The sequence below is a fragment of the Ixodes scapularis genome, unplaced genomic scaffold (genome assembly GCF_016920785.2).
Source record: "Ixodes scapularis isolate PalLabHiFi unplaced genomic scaffold, ASM1692078v2 PGA_scaffold13__105_contigs__length_92229423, whole genome shotgun sequence".
Lineage (NCBI taxonomy): Eukaryota > Metazoa > Arthropoda > Arachnida > Ixodida > Ixodidae > Ixodes > Ixodes scapularis.
The window spans coordinates 23,029,076-23,046,401 of NW_024609839.1; the positions used below are offsets into that span (position 1 = coordinate 23,029,076).

General features: G+C 45.1%; 1 protein-coding gene across 1 annotated transcript in view; it reads right to left on the reverse strand.

Annotated features, from left to right (window-relative positions):
* Positions 1 to 11,568, reverse strand: part of LOC115332169 (neprilysin-11-like) — a 97,648-nt gene extending 86,080 nt beyond the window's left edge. Inside the window, exons 1-3 of the mRNA XM_040216233.1 lie at positions 11,476 to 11,568; positions 3,141 to 3,182; positions 1,913 to 2,074 (exon numbers count right to left, since the gene is read on the reverse strand). Of these exons, the coding sequence (XP_040072167.1) occupies positions 1,913 to 2,074; positions 3,141 to 3,182; positions 11,476 to 11,548 (277 nt within the window). The 5' untranslated portion in view covers positions 11,549 to 11,568. The remainder of the gene's footprint in view (positions 1 to 1,912; positions 2,075 to 3,140; positions 3,183 to 11,475) is intronic.
* Positions 11,569 to 17,326: the final 5,758 nt, after the last annotated feature.

The following is a 17,326-nucleotide window of genomic DNA, read 5'->3' on the forward strand; positions in this document are numbered from 1 at the left end:
TCTTTGCGTTTAGAAATTACATTAGGGACCAATACCAAGTGTGTCTTATATGTATGCGTGACCTTTTACGTATACCGCGCATCAAGCAGACACTGTTGCCGACATATATTTTCGGGAGGGAATGTTTTTGTTTTGTTTTTGCCACATAATCTGACACAAACTTGTTACTGCCATGCCCTGGGTCGATTCATTTGAAAATATACGTACTTGGAGCTAATAAAGAACGCTGTGCCCAAAGGTACATCGGATGTATCCGATCCGGAACGCGGAGTCTAAAAATACGTCGGATGTACCCGGAACGTCGAAAGGTGCGTCGGGCTTACGCGGAACGAGCAGTCTAAAGGTGCGTTGGACGTATCCGGAACGAGAAGTCTAAAGGAACGTTGGACATATTGTAAGCACCCCAATTCTGTTCCAGAAATTAGGAATCGGGGATATGCAATGTCTGCTCTCCATTAAGGCTGAGCGTCCAAAACGTCGCTTGTTTTCTTTCCGCTTCTCTTTGCACGTCTTATCCACGCTTTTAGTTTTATGCCCAACTTAACGTGCCGGCAGCACACCCCCTTTGGTCCCAAGCACTCGGCTTCGTCATCAGTTGGTAGATGGCGGCACACAACGGCACTTGCGCTACCGCGTAGGCGTTTAGAATATAGGCACAAGTAAGGCGTTCTGGGTTCTGTTTCTGTTTCGTCGCCGTTCGTTCAACTCCGTCGTCTGACTTGCAAGCGCGCCTCTATTTTCTTTACGTGGTTCAGACCATTTGTTCAGGCGTTCAGAACTTTACTGTACCCCCAGAGTGCGAAGAGGACTTTGTACACAGTGAAGTTAAAGCGAACAGTGAACACGTACGCAAAAGGCAACAGAAACTACGGCACTGCAGAGCATCTGCGATACCGTGTGATATGGTAAAGAAGACAGCGGGAGTTTGTATCCAAGGGCGCCGCGACCCGTAAAACGTGTACGGGAACGCGCAATAATGCGAAAATCGACATTCGAAACTCGATGGGAAAATCCGTGAGTTTGTATACAGCTAAATGGACGGAGCCACCAAGGACTCGTCGAGTCGTAGTAAAAGCAACTTGTTGACCGTGCTACGAGGTGAGAATTGACGGCAAGCGGGCTGATTCTTTCCGGGGTTAGTTTAATTTCTTCTGTGACATTTAGCTTATGAATTTTTTATATTAAATTAATATTTCTTGCACAAATTTCAAGAGATCGGAGCATTTCTTGAATGTAAACCTCCCCCCTTTTTCTTGAACATCGCGGGTGAGTAAAGAAAGGAATGCTTACAATGAACTAATTACGGTAGCAATGAGAATAAAGATGGAATGAAAATTGCCAGTGGGGTATCAGCAAGGCACGCTATGACCCGCTGCGATAACACCCTTCCCCATTGCGGCTACGTCCGACGCATCTCTCGGTACCGCGCACGTCCGACATATATCTTAAGGCTCCGGGGTTCAGATACGTCCGACGTACTTTTAGACGTTCCGGGTACATCCGATGTACGTTTAGACACAGCGAATATAGAATAGGTCTGAGTACCCGAATCGCTTGTTCTTAAGGTTCCCGTGTATCATGGGGGCCGTGTCAAAGGTGTGCCGCATCAATCATACTTGCATAAGCCTGATTGGTCATTTTTTTATAATTAGTATTATCAAAGGTTACGTTATATAGCAAAATAATTGCTATTTACCTCATTGTTCCCGCTCTACCATTTATCCTAAGGATTTGGATATCCACGCTATCATTACTTGTCTCAGAAGAACATAAAGGCATAATATACAGGGATGTTACAACGTAAAGAAATCAAACGTAGGCATTGGAGCGAGCGTGAAAGCATTATTTCTGAGAATGCTTGAAGCAGAAATACAATTAGATAATATATGATAATACTCTTTGTTCTGCTTACTTTCCATTTCCGTTTCCACCTTCATCATGGTTTGAACAAATCTGTTGACTGCAGTCCTCTGCGGTGGAATCGCAGTTTTTGAGATGTAACTACCACAAGTGAATTCATAAAAGTCATCGCATGGGTTGATGTCAGATTTCATGCCATTCAAAATTCGTGTTGCTGAAAGACGTAAAAAAGAGATATTCAAGCACCTGCTTTTTTTTCATTCTCACAACTGCATTGACATATAATATTAAAAACTTATTTGAGACGTCAGACACAATATGTATACATAGCTCGGACAGTTCTAGAAAGCATGTAGGTAATGCGTTTTCATCCCTTACCTTTCACTTTTCGAATATAACAGATTCGAAATCCTGCCCGTCAGGATATATATTTTCAAAACTATCACACACATGCCAACTTCTTTATCGCATGTACTATAAGCTGAAACATTCCTTGGTGGTCATTTATCTACATCAGAGATTCGAAGATAGCTATGGTCTGAACTAGGAGTGGAATGTGATGGTAAGATCGCATACTTCGAAAGATTTAAGACATTTAGAAGTAATAAAACTTGTTGGAACCGAAGAGACAGCAAAGTGCCAAATTGGGTAATTCATGTGATATTGATAGTAATGGTACGTATTTCTGTTCTCCTGATAGTGATTTCCCCTGTTTTAAAAAAACGCATCGCATCCATTCCTATCACAAGTCGAGACTCAATCTCTCGAACTTTCTCACTGTCTTGTAATATCTTGCAGTTTCAATCAATCTTTAGAAGTTAACGATTTCATTGCGCTACAATTAACACATGCTGATACTCCCCCTGTTGCAGTGTGCAACGTTATTTAGAAGGGGCATGTAGGCTTAAGAAATACGTACGAAATACGTTATGTAAAAATACGTCTTGTATAAAATCGGTTTGTATAAAAATACAACCACGGTGGGCTTTTTCGCTTCTTGAAACGACTTTTCGATATTGCCTAATTAATTTTAAGTATTTTTATCTTATGCATTTCAGTCTTTATAGGATTTTGAAGATTAAAGTTGGAGCTAATATTTATATATTTCTTTGTAGACAATTAGGTCTGCTCGAGCCCGATGGACGATTGGTGTGTTTATTTACTCTTGTCAGAAGCGTAACCTCTAAGGTCTCAAAATTAGAACAAATGCGTTCTTTCCTTAATGCAGCGTAAATGAATTGTTACATAAAAATACTACGATTTAGAAAAAAAGTCTTTACCAGTTTCTTTGCACTCATTGGTAGTGCAAACATTGTTACGATCTGTGAGAGAAAGAAAAAACGGAAAGTCAAAATATGTCATCCATGCTTAGAATCATAAGTGTTATTTTTTCAAACACGATGGCGGAAAACACAGGAGCCGAAACAGGAGGATTTTTATATTTAATCAAATAAAAACATTCGCGACAAATCTTTGAAAAAAATTAAAATGTGAAGCACAACGGATACAAGAGCAATCTTGCAACGAGGGACGTAAACTACAGCTCTTTATAACATCGCATGTAAATAGTGTGATCAAAGAAGCCTTTAAACTTGCAGCTAGAGAGGAGCTGTAATGGTTTGTCTTCTTAACACCGCTCTATAGCTTTGTCGATGTTAATCCAGTTGCAGATGAAAATACAAACACCAGCCACAAAATTATTTAAGAGGGTAGGTGTGGTCGTCAAGCTTGCATCAGTAGCAGACCAAGTGTGAAAAAAGCAAGTGGTCACAGAATAATTTGTTTCAGGGGTACTCGCCACAATGCTGAAAGATACAAGGACGCACCAACAGGCGGCCCTCCTATTCATTTGACTCTACATGGGCATGCAAGAGTGGGGACGTATCACAATTCGCAATATTAACTCCGGCTTCAGTGTGTTGCAGTTAAAGTGAATGCATTATTGATGTATCGTGCTAAGAGATATGCAGGGTAGAGTGTTCCACGTAACTTTAGCTAAGTTTTAGAAATATTTTGTTGCATTTGAGAATGACAAAACTAAAAAAATTAAGGTTTTTGGCTCTTTGGCGCTAGCTAGCCTATTCGTTGTTTTTCCCAATAAAATACTTAATTAAGATGAATTAATGTCATTTTAAAATATTCAAATCAAAGCAAACGTTCCCATGACAAAGTTGTGCAGCGTTTTCAGAAATATCCCATTCAGTGGTTTTTGTCAAGAAACCCCTAACGTGATTTGTTTTTCCAGACTTCGTGTACATCCCGCAAATTACGGGAAAACACGCTACTGCGCTCTCACGCGCCTTGTACTCGCAACTTTCACGACCAATAGAGGGCGCACTGGTGCCTATCAGAATGGCTGTCATCTGGATGATCGTCATAGAACAGCAGTACGAGGGGCGGTTTCATACTTTAGACCCATGTTACGGATGAAAAAAACAGGACGCGGGATGGTAAAAAAAAACATGTTTTTCGTGATAATGTAGTGATTGCGCAGGCGAGCTGGTGGATGTTAACCATTTTGTTCTTAGCTGTGTTAGCTGTGTTAGAGACGTGTCCTCGACTGTTCATTTTTCTTCTACTTTGAAACTTTCTTGTTTTCCTGCCTCAGTCTCGGGCTAAGAAGAAAATGGTATGTTTTTCGTGCAAGGTTCGTCAAATTATGGGGCGCTGGAGAAATGCAGCATTCTGCGTTAAGTCCTTATATTGAACTCTTTATGTTCGCCTTCCGCCCATTGAAAAGCATGCGGGAAGGGCCTTAGAACGCACCTGGTATCACTGCGCAGCAGCGTTCTTCCGCAACATAAAGTTCGTTTGCTTTCCTCGCCGTTACCATGGCAACGAACGCCGAATGAATAGAAGCACGCACGGTACCGCCGCGTCAAGCCAGCAACAGCTGACGCAATTTTACGAACGCCGTCTGCTAGCCAAAGCCGAACGCGGTTTGTCAGATCAACCGCCTCCGCCGGTGCGCCGCGGCGGAGGCGGTTGATCTGACAATCCGTGACAAACCGCGGAGCGTAGTGTAATTTCGTTTCGTCTGCAATCCTTATTTTCCCCAATGTTTTTCCCAACGGAGCGGTTCCTCGAAATTGTGCGACGCTTCCCTTTTTTATGACAAGACGTTCCCAGGATACCTAGATAAGGACGCTAAGGACAGCTGCTTGAAAATGACCGAAGACGAATTCGGAATAACCGATGAGTTTCTTCGTGGCACTTGTCGCATGTCGCCGCGTTGTGACGGATGTCGTGTTGATTTGGTGACACTCTCGAAAGTAGCCTTCATCTCCGGCGCGCAGCCGGCGCAGCAAAGCACTGACCTGTCTTTCGGTGTTTTGGTAGCATCAACACGGCCGGACTCAGAACCTGCATCTCCTACCCTTGAGAGCGTGGCAAAGTTTTAAGATTAACAAGCAGGCTAAGATGATCATATTCACGCTGATAAACACGTCATCATCGACACCTGCCATGTAAGCAGCGAGTGCGGTTTCGATGCTGATATATGCTAAAGATTGGAGCTGAAACGGAAGAAACTAAGAGCAGACGACGAAAGCGCAGGAGATCCGGCGGATACGCGCGCGCGATCTTAAGAACGCGAGGATCTGTGCTGTCACGGGACAATAACGCGAGGAAAACGAAGGCCAATGTGGCCACCGGCAACGCCGTTGCCGCTAGTGCGATCAGGTTTTAATGTAGCCCCACATAAATAAATCGAGGGGTAAGATCGGCTGACCCTGCTGGCCAGGACACGGCCCGTTGCGCTCAATTCATTGTCCTGGAAAGGCACGGCCTAGCCGTGATTGTGCTTGACTGCAGCTGCTGGCGGGAACCCCTGCAGCTGTAATGTCCCATTGGCATGCTGATACGTGGTATCGGCATGTCAATGGAACATCACAGTTGAAGTCATCGACTGGCCCTTTTAGGTTTTTACTCACGCATCTTTGCCCAGTCAAAGTCGTGTCCAAAATACTGGGCCCATGAGTGTGCCGTAGTATTTGCCGCACCAAACATATGACACTAGTACTGGAGGCGAACCTTCGCAAGCCAATGGGGATTGGTGTCACTTCATTAATGTCCGTTGCGGATGAGTTCGATTCGTCAGTACACAGCATTTTGTTCAAAAAGTAGGAATCTTCCGCTGCTTTGATCAATATGCAGTTTCAACAGTCGAGTCTGCACTTGAGATCCCCGGTCATAAAGTTCTGGTGCAACTGGACCTCGGAGGAGGGAAGGTTGCGACATTTCAATACTCTCTGCGTTGATGACGTAGGCGCTCCGGTCTCTGCGCTCACGTCACGGATGCTAGCACGCAGGTTAGTCAACGAGAATACCTAAATATTGCTTCACAGCCACATTGTGAACGTACCGGTCTGCCTCAATGCCCCATAATTATTCAATATCGCCATTGGCCTGCGTCAAGTTCCAGGGTGCCAGCTGTGAAAGATCTTTGTGGGTTGCCTTCTCTTTCTGTCCGCAGCCCCAAGGGCGTCGACCACGACTGATTTATTTTCATTAAAAAAGCCATAGTTTGTCTCCTAGAGCGAAAATAACCTATCTTGACGTGGGACGCACCAAAGAGGAAATGGCTCTGGCACTGGCACCTATGTCTCGCCTTTGCGAGCAAAGTAATTTTTTAATGTCTTCATCTCTGCTAGGCTTAACAGCGCAGTATCCGTCCGTGCCATATTTTTGTTTTTGTCTCATTGTTTAAAAACAATCCCGGCTTCTGTCTTCGGCGTGTGAACAGGCTGTCTGTGTCCCAAGCAACCGCGCAATTTCCTTTTGGTCCGAGCGCGGTAAATTTTATGAGCCGAAGGGCGTATCAAACAGCGCAAAAGACAAAATGTCATGGCGTGCTCTTTGCGCTCGACAGGACAAGCCGGTGGAGGAGCACGCACAGAAAGACGGCGAACATCGGCTTGTTCTGTGAGTGTAGCGAGCACGCAGTGCAAAGCAGGAGCTCTACTCTGGACACTTGGCGAAAGAGTCGGCGAGAAATCTGGATCCTGATTGGCCGGCGCCACACTTGCCCTTGGCGCCGGCCAATCATGGCCGCCCGATTTTTCGGCGACATTTTTGCCAAATGTTGACATTAGTGCCCCAAGATACCTCCGTGTCGCGTATCTCGCAGCCAGCTTACGACAGGATTGACTGTGAATCGTTGCAAGTGCTTTTTATGTTATTAATGTGATGACGAAACTGACGAAGGGACAACAGTTAATATATTAGGTCTCTTCGATTCGCCTCAACTGGCTGAAGATGTTCAGCAGTCCAGGAACTGGGGCACTCAATTCAACCGGAAGTGGCACGCCCGCTGCACTGGTGCATTCGATTCATTACAGCTCTGAACGAGTTCAGACCCAGTTCCTCGAAACCTTGCACCAGCTCCGGGGTCAGTTTAGCGGCAGTGCAGAAGCAGACGTCGAAAGCAGGCGACGAGAGTAGACGACACTCCTCGTCCGTATCTTCTCGCGGTACCATTTCTTGGAGCTTTTGCTGTAATATTGCCGCGCTGCCTACTTAACACCGAAGAGAGAGGGCTGACGACCTGCTGAAATCAAGGACCCAGGGCCCCAATGAAAGTGTTACGAGCTTTGTGGAAGACGGGTTTCGTATGAGCTCCCGCGCCGACCCTCAGGTCACCGAGAAAAAGAAGCTACGTATTTTGACGCGTGGCGTGAAGGATGACATCTTCGGAGGCTTCGTTCGCAACCCGCCAACCACCGTCGAAGCCTTCGTCATGGAGGCAACCAACATCGAGCGCGCCCTCCAAGCGCGCGCTTCCCACTGCCAGCGACATCAGGCGGCGCTGCACCCACGCTACTTAACGGTGAAAACGGTCCGGGCACGCCGGACACCCGGGAAATTATTCGGGAGGTCCTCCGAGAGGAACTGCGAAGGTTGCTGCCAACCGCCAGTCGTCCGTCAACCCTTTCCATCGCCGAGGCTGTCCGAGAAGAAGTGCATTGGGTGCTCCGACCAGAGGTTCCCGTCACCATGATGGCACCGGACGAACCGACGTTGAGCCACGCCGCCATAGCCCGACGCCCGCCGCATACTCCCCGCCAAGCCACGGCGCCACCCGGATTTGACGCCCCAGCGCCGCAGAACCACTGACGACAGGAAGAGCAGGCGCACGTTCCCCAGAGCAACCGGCGCCGAGGAAGACAGAGGTCTGGAGGACGGCCGACCGACGACCGCTGTATTACCACTGTGGGGAAGCTGACCATGCGCACCGCCGATGCCCCTACCGAGGACCCGGGCTGCGCGCGTTCCACCCTAACGACCCGCGCCCCAGTTATGGTAAACGCCCTCGGGAGATCGACGAGTAGCTGCGACAACCTCGGTCCCCCGAGCCTGCTTCCCGCCGAGAGTTCCGATCGCCGTCGCCACGGAGTCCAGCTTCGCCGATGCACCGACCCCGACGTGAAAGCCTGTCACACCTCGCTTCTCGCCGGGGAAGCTAGGCGCGGCAACCCCTGAAGGTTGAGTTGCCGAAGACGACAGACGCCAAGATCCTCTACGAACGTCGGAGGGCCCCCACTCGAACGCTACCAGAGATCGAAACGACGCCCCTGCAACGGTGTCCAATAACCTAAACGTCGTCATCGACGGCCACAACGCATCAGCACTCGTGGACACCAGAGCAGACTACTCAGTCTTCAGTGGGAGGCTCTCCCGCCGCTTTCGAAAAGTCACGACGCCGTGGGATGGACCTCAAATACGAACCGCCGGAGGGCACCTTCTCAGACCGGTCGGGAGATGCACTGCTCGCGTCGAGATCCACGGTGAGACGTGCCCTGTCAAGTTCGTCGTTCTGCAAGACTGTTCGAGGGACGTTATCCTCGGAATGGACTTTCTCTGCAAGTATGGTGCCGTCATCGACCTCGGAGCAAATCAGCTGAAGCTACGAAAACCTGCTCCGCCAGCGGAGGAACCCAAAGCGACGTCATCCGCGGTACGAGTCCTCGCAAACCACGTGAACCTACCGCCGCGGTCAAGTCTTTTCGTATCCGTCGGGGTCGATGAGACTTTCTGCGGCGACGTTCTGCTCGAAGGAAGCGTCCAGTTGCTTCTAGGAAGAGGGATCGCATGGTGAAGAAGCGAAAGTGCGAGAACTGCAAAAATGCCTTTACAACAGACTGCACGATTTCAGCTCCCCCCGCCATGAGTACTACCATCTCATTAAAGACATTGACAGAGGAGGCCTTCTGTACTCTGCAATGACCACAGTCATTGCTGTCGCACACAACTGCGTTGTTGATGAGGAAATTTCCAAGCGGGCGGGCTTCTTAACGAGGAGTAACCAAGGCCAGCTGGTCGCGGACCTCACACTGCACTTGCTGGTCGACAAGGATTGCTCCTACTTCAATGTGTGTGAACAAGGACACAAGAGTGAGGTCGTGCTGACGCAAGTGTTGTAGTTGTCTACAATCATTCTACTAAAGAAACTTTTGCCACAAGCTCAACGACAAAGTTGTAGAAACAAACAACAAATCTAAGAAAAAAAAAAGTGGCCACGTGAACGAAAAGTGACGCGAATATCTTAGCATGCACAAGTGATCACCGTTTTGTTCGGGACATTTAACGAACGAGTCAATAAACGCGCGTTTGCGCCGAAAAACTGGAGTAATTGCTACCCTTCAGCGCTGCTCCGCGGCGCGCGTTTGGCTTTGCCAAAGCCGACTAGCTTGACGTCACATGCGGAGCCCCCCGGCCTTCCACTCTAAGTGGCTTTGGCCGGAGGGGGCGAGGTGCGGGGGGGGGGGGGGGGGGGAGAACTCGTTTTCCTCACATGTTTTAAGCGCGAGACACATGCGCGACCAAACTGTCCGATCCAACATGCGAACTGCCGGAACGACGTTCGGGGGCTAGGGTTCTCATAGCACCGAAGAGCGTCAAAAACCTTCACCTCGGAACGTCGTTCCGGCAGTTCGCACGTCGGATCGGACAATTTGGACGCGCATGTTACGCTCTGCTTTCAGCCATGTTGCGCCGTGTAAGAGCGGGGCGCGCTGCCCGCGGAAGAGCGAGCACACTGCTTGTAGGAATGCCCTGCGTGTAGGGACGCTTTTTCATTCCTACACGCAAGCAGACTTATGTGTACTGTAGTTTAATGCTCCGTCTTTCCTTACGATGAACCACGGAGGACCCTACAACCAATGAAAGCAACACAATGCCGTGTAAGTGTCACATGGCTTTCGAGAGGCCGCAGTGACGCCACTTGATACGCTTTATTGGTTAAGGCGGCTCGTGACATCCGCTACAGTCCATCGTAAGAGGAAACAGAGTGTAGTGATGCCCAGAGTAGAGCACTGCGCGGGCCCAGGCCAACCCGAAGGCCCAAGCCCGGCCGGGCCTGCGGGCCGGGTTCGGGCCGGGTTCCGGCCGGGTAGCACGCATTTTCTCGAGCCCGGGCCGGCCCGGGTCGTGGCTGGGCAGTCGTGTGCTGCAAATTCTAAATTGTTGATATGTAAAAATGCGCTCATTAATTTTTAAGTTAAAAAAAATCTGATTCTAAAATCCAAAATCTAAAATCTTATCTGAGTAAAATCACGCAAAAATCCTGATTGAAATTACGATTTAAATAATCCTTATACTTACTCTCTACTCTCAATAAAACAATTCAATTCAACATTTTCTTTTGGATTATGAATTACCGGTTTTCAAGGGTTTATCGAGGGAATTTCAGAAAAATTAAAGACGTTTGTTTTATAACTAAACAAAATTTTCACGATTTTCACACTTTCAATATAAAAAAAAATAACAGGTTTTTATCTACACATATTATGCCAGTTGGCGTGCTTTACATATGAAAATGTTTACGTCGCTGAAAGGTTTTATTTCTTATTCCCGTGGGGGCATCGAAGTTTTGTCTACGCGCAATTGAGAACAAAATCATTGTTCCACCTATTTTAACACGCGTTTTTTTACAAAAACAAAGCAGTATTTTTGAACAGTAAGGTTTGTTTTGTTTGTGCACATGTTTTGCAACCTCATACAAAACTAATTGAAAATAGGTCTGACACCCCTCTGATTTTCCTTGTCTGGACATACACTGCAGTGGTTAAAATAAATTGATCTCACCTGAAACACATAATGCTGACGTAAAGAAATAAATCTAACCTAAATAAATCCGAATAAACCAACTTCATCTGACTTATATAATGACTTCCTCTAAATTTATAGCAATATCGGTATTTTAAAGAAAACTGAGTGCAGCTAGGTAGGAGGTCATAAAGTGAGCTGTTTCTCAGGCCTGAGCGAGGACATTGCCTACATATTTCATGATAAGCACATGTCCATCTCAAATTATAGCATTTATAAAGTTTCCACAAAACAAAAAAGCCTACGATTCGAACTTTATTGCCTACAGGGATATCTCAGGATTTCTACGAGTTTTGTTCTAGGGTTCATTTCCATAGTTTCCCAAGGTTAACATGGTTCCTTTTTGTATGTAAGTACGTGTTAAAGAGATTCTTTTTTTTAGATATTATCGATTGCATCATAAGTGCATCAAGCACTTTACATGCTCACAAGTAAAATATTTTATAATACGTTTTCTCTAGTTTACCGGGGATCAAAAGCCACTGCCACGCAAACCCTTTGTTTTCTTACCCTTCGGAGGTACGACAACGCTCCACCCGACTTGCAGCGCTGCAAACAGCCACCATAGTTGATTCGCTTGCATCTTGGCTTCCACAACTGCGTGTATGTTCGCAGTAGCAAAGACGACTGAAAATACAAATGAGATATTTAGAACAATTCAAGAAATATAAAAGAAAGACATTGCATCGATCACCTATATGCAGTAAAAACATTTCGCTAAGAAAATAAATAATATTTTAACTAACTTAAGTTCATGCGTTTGTCAAAGGTAACGTGCTTCATTTAAATAAATGCATCCAAATAAGAAATGTGCAATGTTCCTATAAGTTATTAAGTTACTAAAAGTTAACGGAAATTCTGAAGTATTGATACTAACCAAAACAGCAAAGAAATGTGTTCTGTCTATCTTACATCCGTACATTTATAGCGAAGTGTGCCTCAGTGTTCACATGTGTAGAAAGATGGGACCTTTAACAAAATGTCGCATGACATTTCAACTTGTTGCTGATGAAAAATAATATTATAATAAAATGAAGATGATTTCTTAATGCATTGTTCAGAAGCAAGCTTGGGCGAGTCGGTCAGAGTTCATATTAGTAGCAACGGCGCGTCATACACACGTGCGAAAGAAGGCACATAGAAAGGCAAACACAGAGCTTACTATCAACTCAAGTTTATTTTACTTGTTTCTATGAAGCAAGACAAAGGTATAAACAAATAAAAAAAATACTCAGGAAATGATCGCTTATTGCACTGATTACTTCGCCAGGTAGTCTAGTTCTTTGGCAGATAAAGAAAAGAAAGGTACGCTGACACACTTGTCAAGTCGCTCGCATTTTTGCCTCTAATTTATCTAAAGAGAGGGTCGCCATTGAGCGCCAACACAGTGCAATTTTTTTTAATTGGGGACTAAACCGCAGTTTCCGCAGTGTATTTCTACATGATCAGATAGTCTGCTTTGTGTGTTTTTGCTGTTCTCGCTGCCGATCGTGGAGCTTGGATCCAACATGGCCAGCCAGGGAGCACCATTGCGATATTCTGCTCCGAGTGCGGAGCATGTACAATTACTCTACTGCGTGCTAGAGTAACTGTATATGCAGTTACTCTACTGCGTTTTTTAGTAACTATATAGACTCTGCTTGCAGAGCCAGAGTATTACGTTCCTTTTCTTTACCCTGCCAACTACGTAATGGCGGAAAAGCGGTCACGTCTGCCGAACTGGATTCAATCTTCATGAGAAAAGTGACCTTGCAGGCGCCGACAGTCGGGCGGAGCATGTTTCTTACTTTGGGTTTGCGAAATATAATGCATCTTGCACTAAACTCGAACAGACAGGAAGGATCCTTGACCATTGCCTTTACCGATATACACCAATTCAGGTTCTCCGGTAAAATTTGCGGAAAATCCATGCCAAACGACAAACGACCAAAACACCCTCAAATGTCTCGTGAAATTTAGCGGAAAAAACTAACCTCACGTGACCCCTGCGACACTTGGCGTATTAATGAATTTGCCATGCTAAATCTGGCATGAAAATTGACTTCACGTGATCCATACACAAATTAGGTTTCCTCGCTAAAATTAAGAAGGAAAATTCACGTCACGTGTCTTGATGACATGTGGCACAAGAATAAAATTTTCTGCTAAATGTATCAGAAAAATTGACTTCACGTGACATACACAAATTTAGCTTCCCCACTAAATTAAGTGGGAAAGTCGCAATCACGTGCACTGTTGACACGTGGCACACCAATGAAATTTCCCCGCTGAATCTAGCAGGTAAATTGAATTCACGTGCGACATACAACGGTTTAGTTTCCCTGCTAAATTGAGCGGGGAAATTGACGGCACGTCTCCTGACACACCAATAAAAGTTCCCCATTGGATCTAGCAGAAAAATTGAGGCTCACGTGACCAATTCACCAATTTAGTTTCGCCGTTAATTTCAGCGTGGAAATTGAAGCCACGTGACTTATACACCCAGTTTCCCCGCTCAAAGTAGCGGAGAAATCGATAAAAATAAAGGTTCTTGTTCACTTCCGGAAACAACAGTTTATTGTCTTCGAAATAATTTTAGAGGATTGCAACTTAAACGATGTATTTATTGCATTATTGAACTCTGGAGATTAAGGTGCCAGCCAATGTTTTGTTACTAGTAGTTGGACTGGTGAGGACAAGGGATGCCGCGAATTTTTTTCGAACCGAAGTTTAGACATTCGAATCAAGCGGTTCGAAAGGTTCGAAATACTTCGATTTTTGAACTTTCCGTATTGTAAAATCGACGCAAGTCAAAGTTTCGAACTTGTTAAACTAAGAAGTTCGACGCTTTTCGAACCGTCGACCTTATAACGCTAAAAAATTCGATCCCTTTTTGAACGTTCGACCTTATTACGCTGCACAATTCGATGCTTGTCGAACTTTCGACCTTGCACGTGTCTCTTTTTTAGTCCTGTGTGTTCGCGCCTTTTAACCTTTTCGACCTTGATAGCCCAAAAAATTCGATGATTTTCGAACTTTCAAACTTCTTGCAGTAAAAAATTCGAAGCTTTTCGAACTTTCGAACTTCCTACCTTAAAACATTCGATAATTTTCGAATTTTTGAACTTATTAGTCTAAAGAATTCGCAAATTGTCGAACTTTCGATTCCTGAAAAGTCAAAAGTGCGACGAACTTTGAAAGACCGGCGAGCGGTTTGATTTGTATTCAAACAGTGAGGTAAATTCGTCTTTTTTTTCTCGCATTTTTACATGGGGTGTTGCATTCCTTGCGAAAAACAATACCATTCATTTCAATCATCAGTCATGCTTGGTTTTAAAGAAATAGATTCTCGAAGGAGCAAGGAAAAACGACGGGTTTTTGGCAATTGTCGTTTGTGCCATATTTGAAGCGCGCTTTAGTCGAAGCTTATTATGGTAGAGATTTTAAACTTTTTAAGAATTATTTATGTACAGCTTAGGTAAGTGTTGTCTTATTATGTGATTATTGTTATTCAAGATAAGTTTCGAAGAAATGCCCAAACATGTATCTACGGGTAGTCATGCCCTGAACGTGGTATTTTTTTCGTCTAAGTTGTTTGAGGTATTGCATTTAAATTAACACTACAGACAGTACCTAACATTGCCATCTGCAGAATACAAAATAATTTATTTATTGTTTTTTCACGTTAAGGAATAAATTTACTCATGCGAGAAGATATCTAATATTGTTCAAGCTCAGCACGTCATTAAAAAATAAACATTTGTTTTTTCGATTCATGTTCCTGGAGCGTGTTTCTTTTAGCCTGTACACATTTTGGTAAGAGAAACTTCTTTCGAAGTTCTGAGCCTCTGAATATGCAAGAATACAACACTTCCGGCGAATTCTCGATAGTTTTTTTTTTCTCCAGCTTTTTATCCCGGTATTTATTGTAATGTTTATTTTTAATTTTGTTTATCAATGGCACAGTTATTTAGGTCAAAAAGACATAGCTGTGAACTTCCAAACCTCTAAGCATGTGACAAGTAGTGCCTTCTGACAACGAGTTTTCGAGAATGACCATCTAGTCGATCTGTTATGCAGTGAAGAGTGACAGTAGCTATAAAAATAAGCTCGACCACGCCCTCTTTCCCCGTATTGTTTTCTTAAACAGTCCAAAATCTCTGGAAAACGGAAAGGGAGTCTGACGATGGCCTTGTGGTCGCAATGGTAGACATTGATCGTCTCGGCTACAACCTTGGACACGTTCTTAGCTAGAGTCAAGTCTACACACGACCGGTGGTGAGTGGTGGGATTTGCGCAATTTGTGTGGCTCATGAAACTAAAGCATTCCAACACAAATTCTAACAAGAACGCCACCCGGCGGAAAGTAGACACGCGCGACGGGACCGCTACCCCATTAAAGCGGAAGGAAAGGAAACTAGGCACGCAAGCGCTTGGAACGACGACAAAGAGACTGCGGTGCGAGCGTAGGCATGGCCTACGTGGGTCGCACCGCGGCTAATCTTTGAGAAACTATTATTATCTACCTGAGAGTCTACTGATCTTGAAAGTGGTGCCGATTGATAACTAATCTACTGAAAATGCATATCTAAGTGATGAGACGTATAAGCTTTTGCGTAGAATGAAGCTATTTTGCCTCAAACTCGGGGTCTGAGTTTCTGTTGACGCCCACGAAGTATCCTTGGAATCCTAGTCATAAACAGCCTCGCATAAAGAGTAAATATTTTTGTTATGCCCGAGTCCCACTAGAGTGGCAAACAAGAACAAACAGCAGCGGCAAGCCTCAAACACATGCAGCATGCTAGCGATGCTACGTTTGGCAGGCGTTTAGTCGTTCGGTGTTCGTGAAGTAAGCACGAGTGATTGCAAGCCTGCCAAAGCTACCGTCGCGTGCATGATGCTCTTGTTTGAGCATAGCCTCCTTTTGTCCACAAAGCCTGTTGAATTGCGAAAGATTCTGGTTTGACGCGTTTCGCTGTCGGTTGTTTCTGTTTGTTACTGTAGTGAAACTCGGTAATAAGCCTTTTGGCTTCTGAATATCTAATCATGAAGACTTTTCTATCATCTCTGTGCCATAAGGCGATGAAAAAAGCCCGTAACAAAGTTTCCTAACAGGCTTCGCCTTGCTAGCAGACGACGCAATAGCTTCGCGGCTTAAGTGGTCTTTGGGGAGGAGTACACGACCGCGATGAATGAAGTTAGTGACGTTCAAGGAAGCTTTTATTTTCGGGGTCAACTTTTTGTGCGATTTCGGAAGCGAACGACACCCGTGCACACATTTGATCGACGCTTGTGGTGGGCGAGCGCGCGAATGCCTGCCCGTGGAGCTCGCTTCCGCAATTTTTGAGAAGGGAAAAAAAACTGTGGAGCCGAATAACGAACCGTGACGACGACGTGAAATCTATTGAGTTCGAAGTGCAAGTCAGCACAAGTTTCAAGTATTTCTTAAAGCACAGCTGCTTTAGTGTAAATATGTGTGATCCAACGAACTGTGCGTAACATATATATACATTGTGTCGCAGGTGGAAGTGAATCGATAAGCGTAAAACGGAAAATAAAAACTTATTCGGCAAACTCGTGCCTAGAACAAAAAAAAAAGATCAGCGTCGACGGCGGCGGCAGCGAGCGACGATGCGTCGGCGTGACAACTGGCTGTGAATCGACAAAGCCGCGCTTGGCTCCTTATCTATATACTGCACTAAGCATCTGGAGAATTCGACCTAAAATTCGTGTTAGTAAGCTGAGGAAACTGAGTAGGCAAGGCATTCTGTCCCCTTTATTTTTTAAACTCGGGGTAAGTGTAAACTCGAATCTACTAGAGTTCTTCTAGAACTCGAATCTTCTAGAGATCTAGAATCTTCTAGACCCCAACCATGCATGACCTCAAACTAAAGAATCAGAAGGATATTTTTTCTCAATTTGATGATTACGAGGCAGGTACGAGACACGCGCCCATATTATGAGCCTGGAAAACGATGTTTGGGGTCTCCAACCGCTAATAGTAGAGTTATAATGGCGCTTTCATTAGAATGCACATGAACCGCAGAATCATAAAAAGGGGACCGAAGCTACTTTAATATCGTGTCCTAAACAGATGATTTTATCACTGTACTCTTAGCAGATCTCCTTAGGTTTTATCATTTTCGCCAGACAGTATCCCGTATCGCACTGCAAAATATAATTCGTTTTTTTAATAAAATCGATGAGTTTTCTTAGGCCTGCCATGTTCCAAATAAATAGAAAATCAAAATCAAATTATTGTGCAAGCGATTCGAAGTGTTGCAGACGGCACACCTATGTCATTCCATGTGCGTTCGTCATGCGTCTGTCGTCTGGAGCAGGCATCTCGAGACGTCTCGAGGACCGGATGTTACCGTAGCAA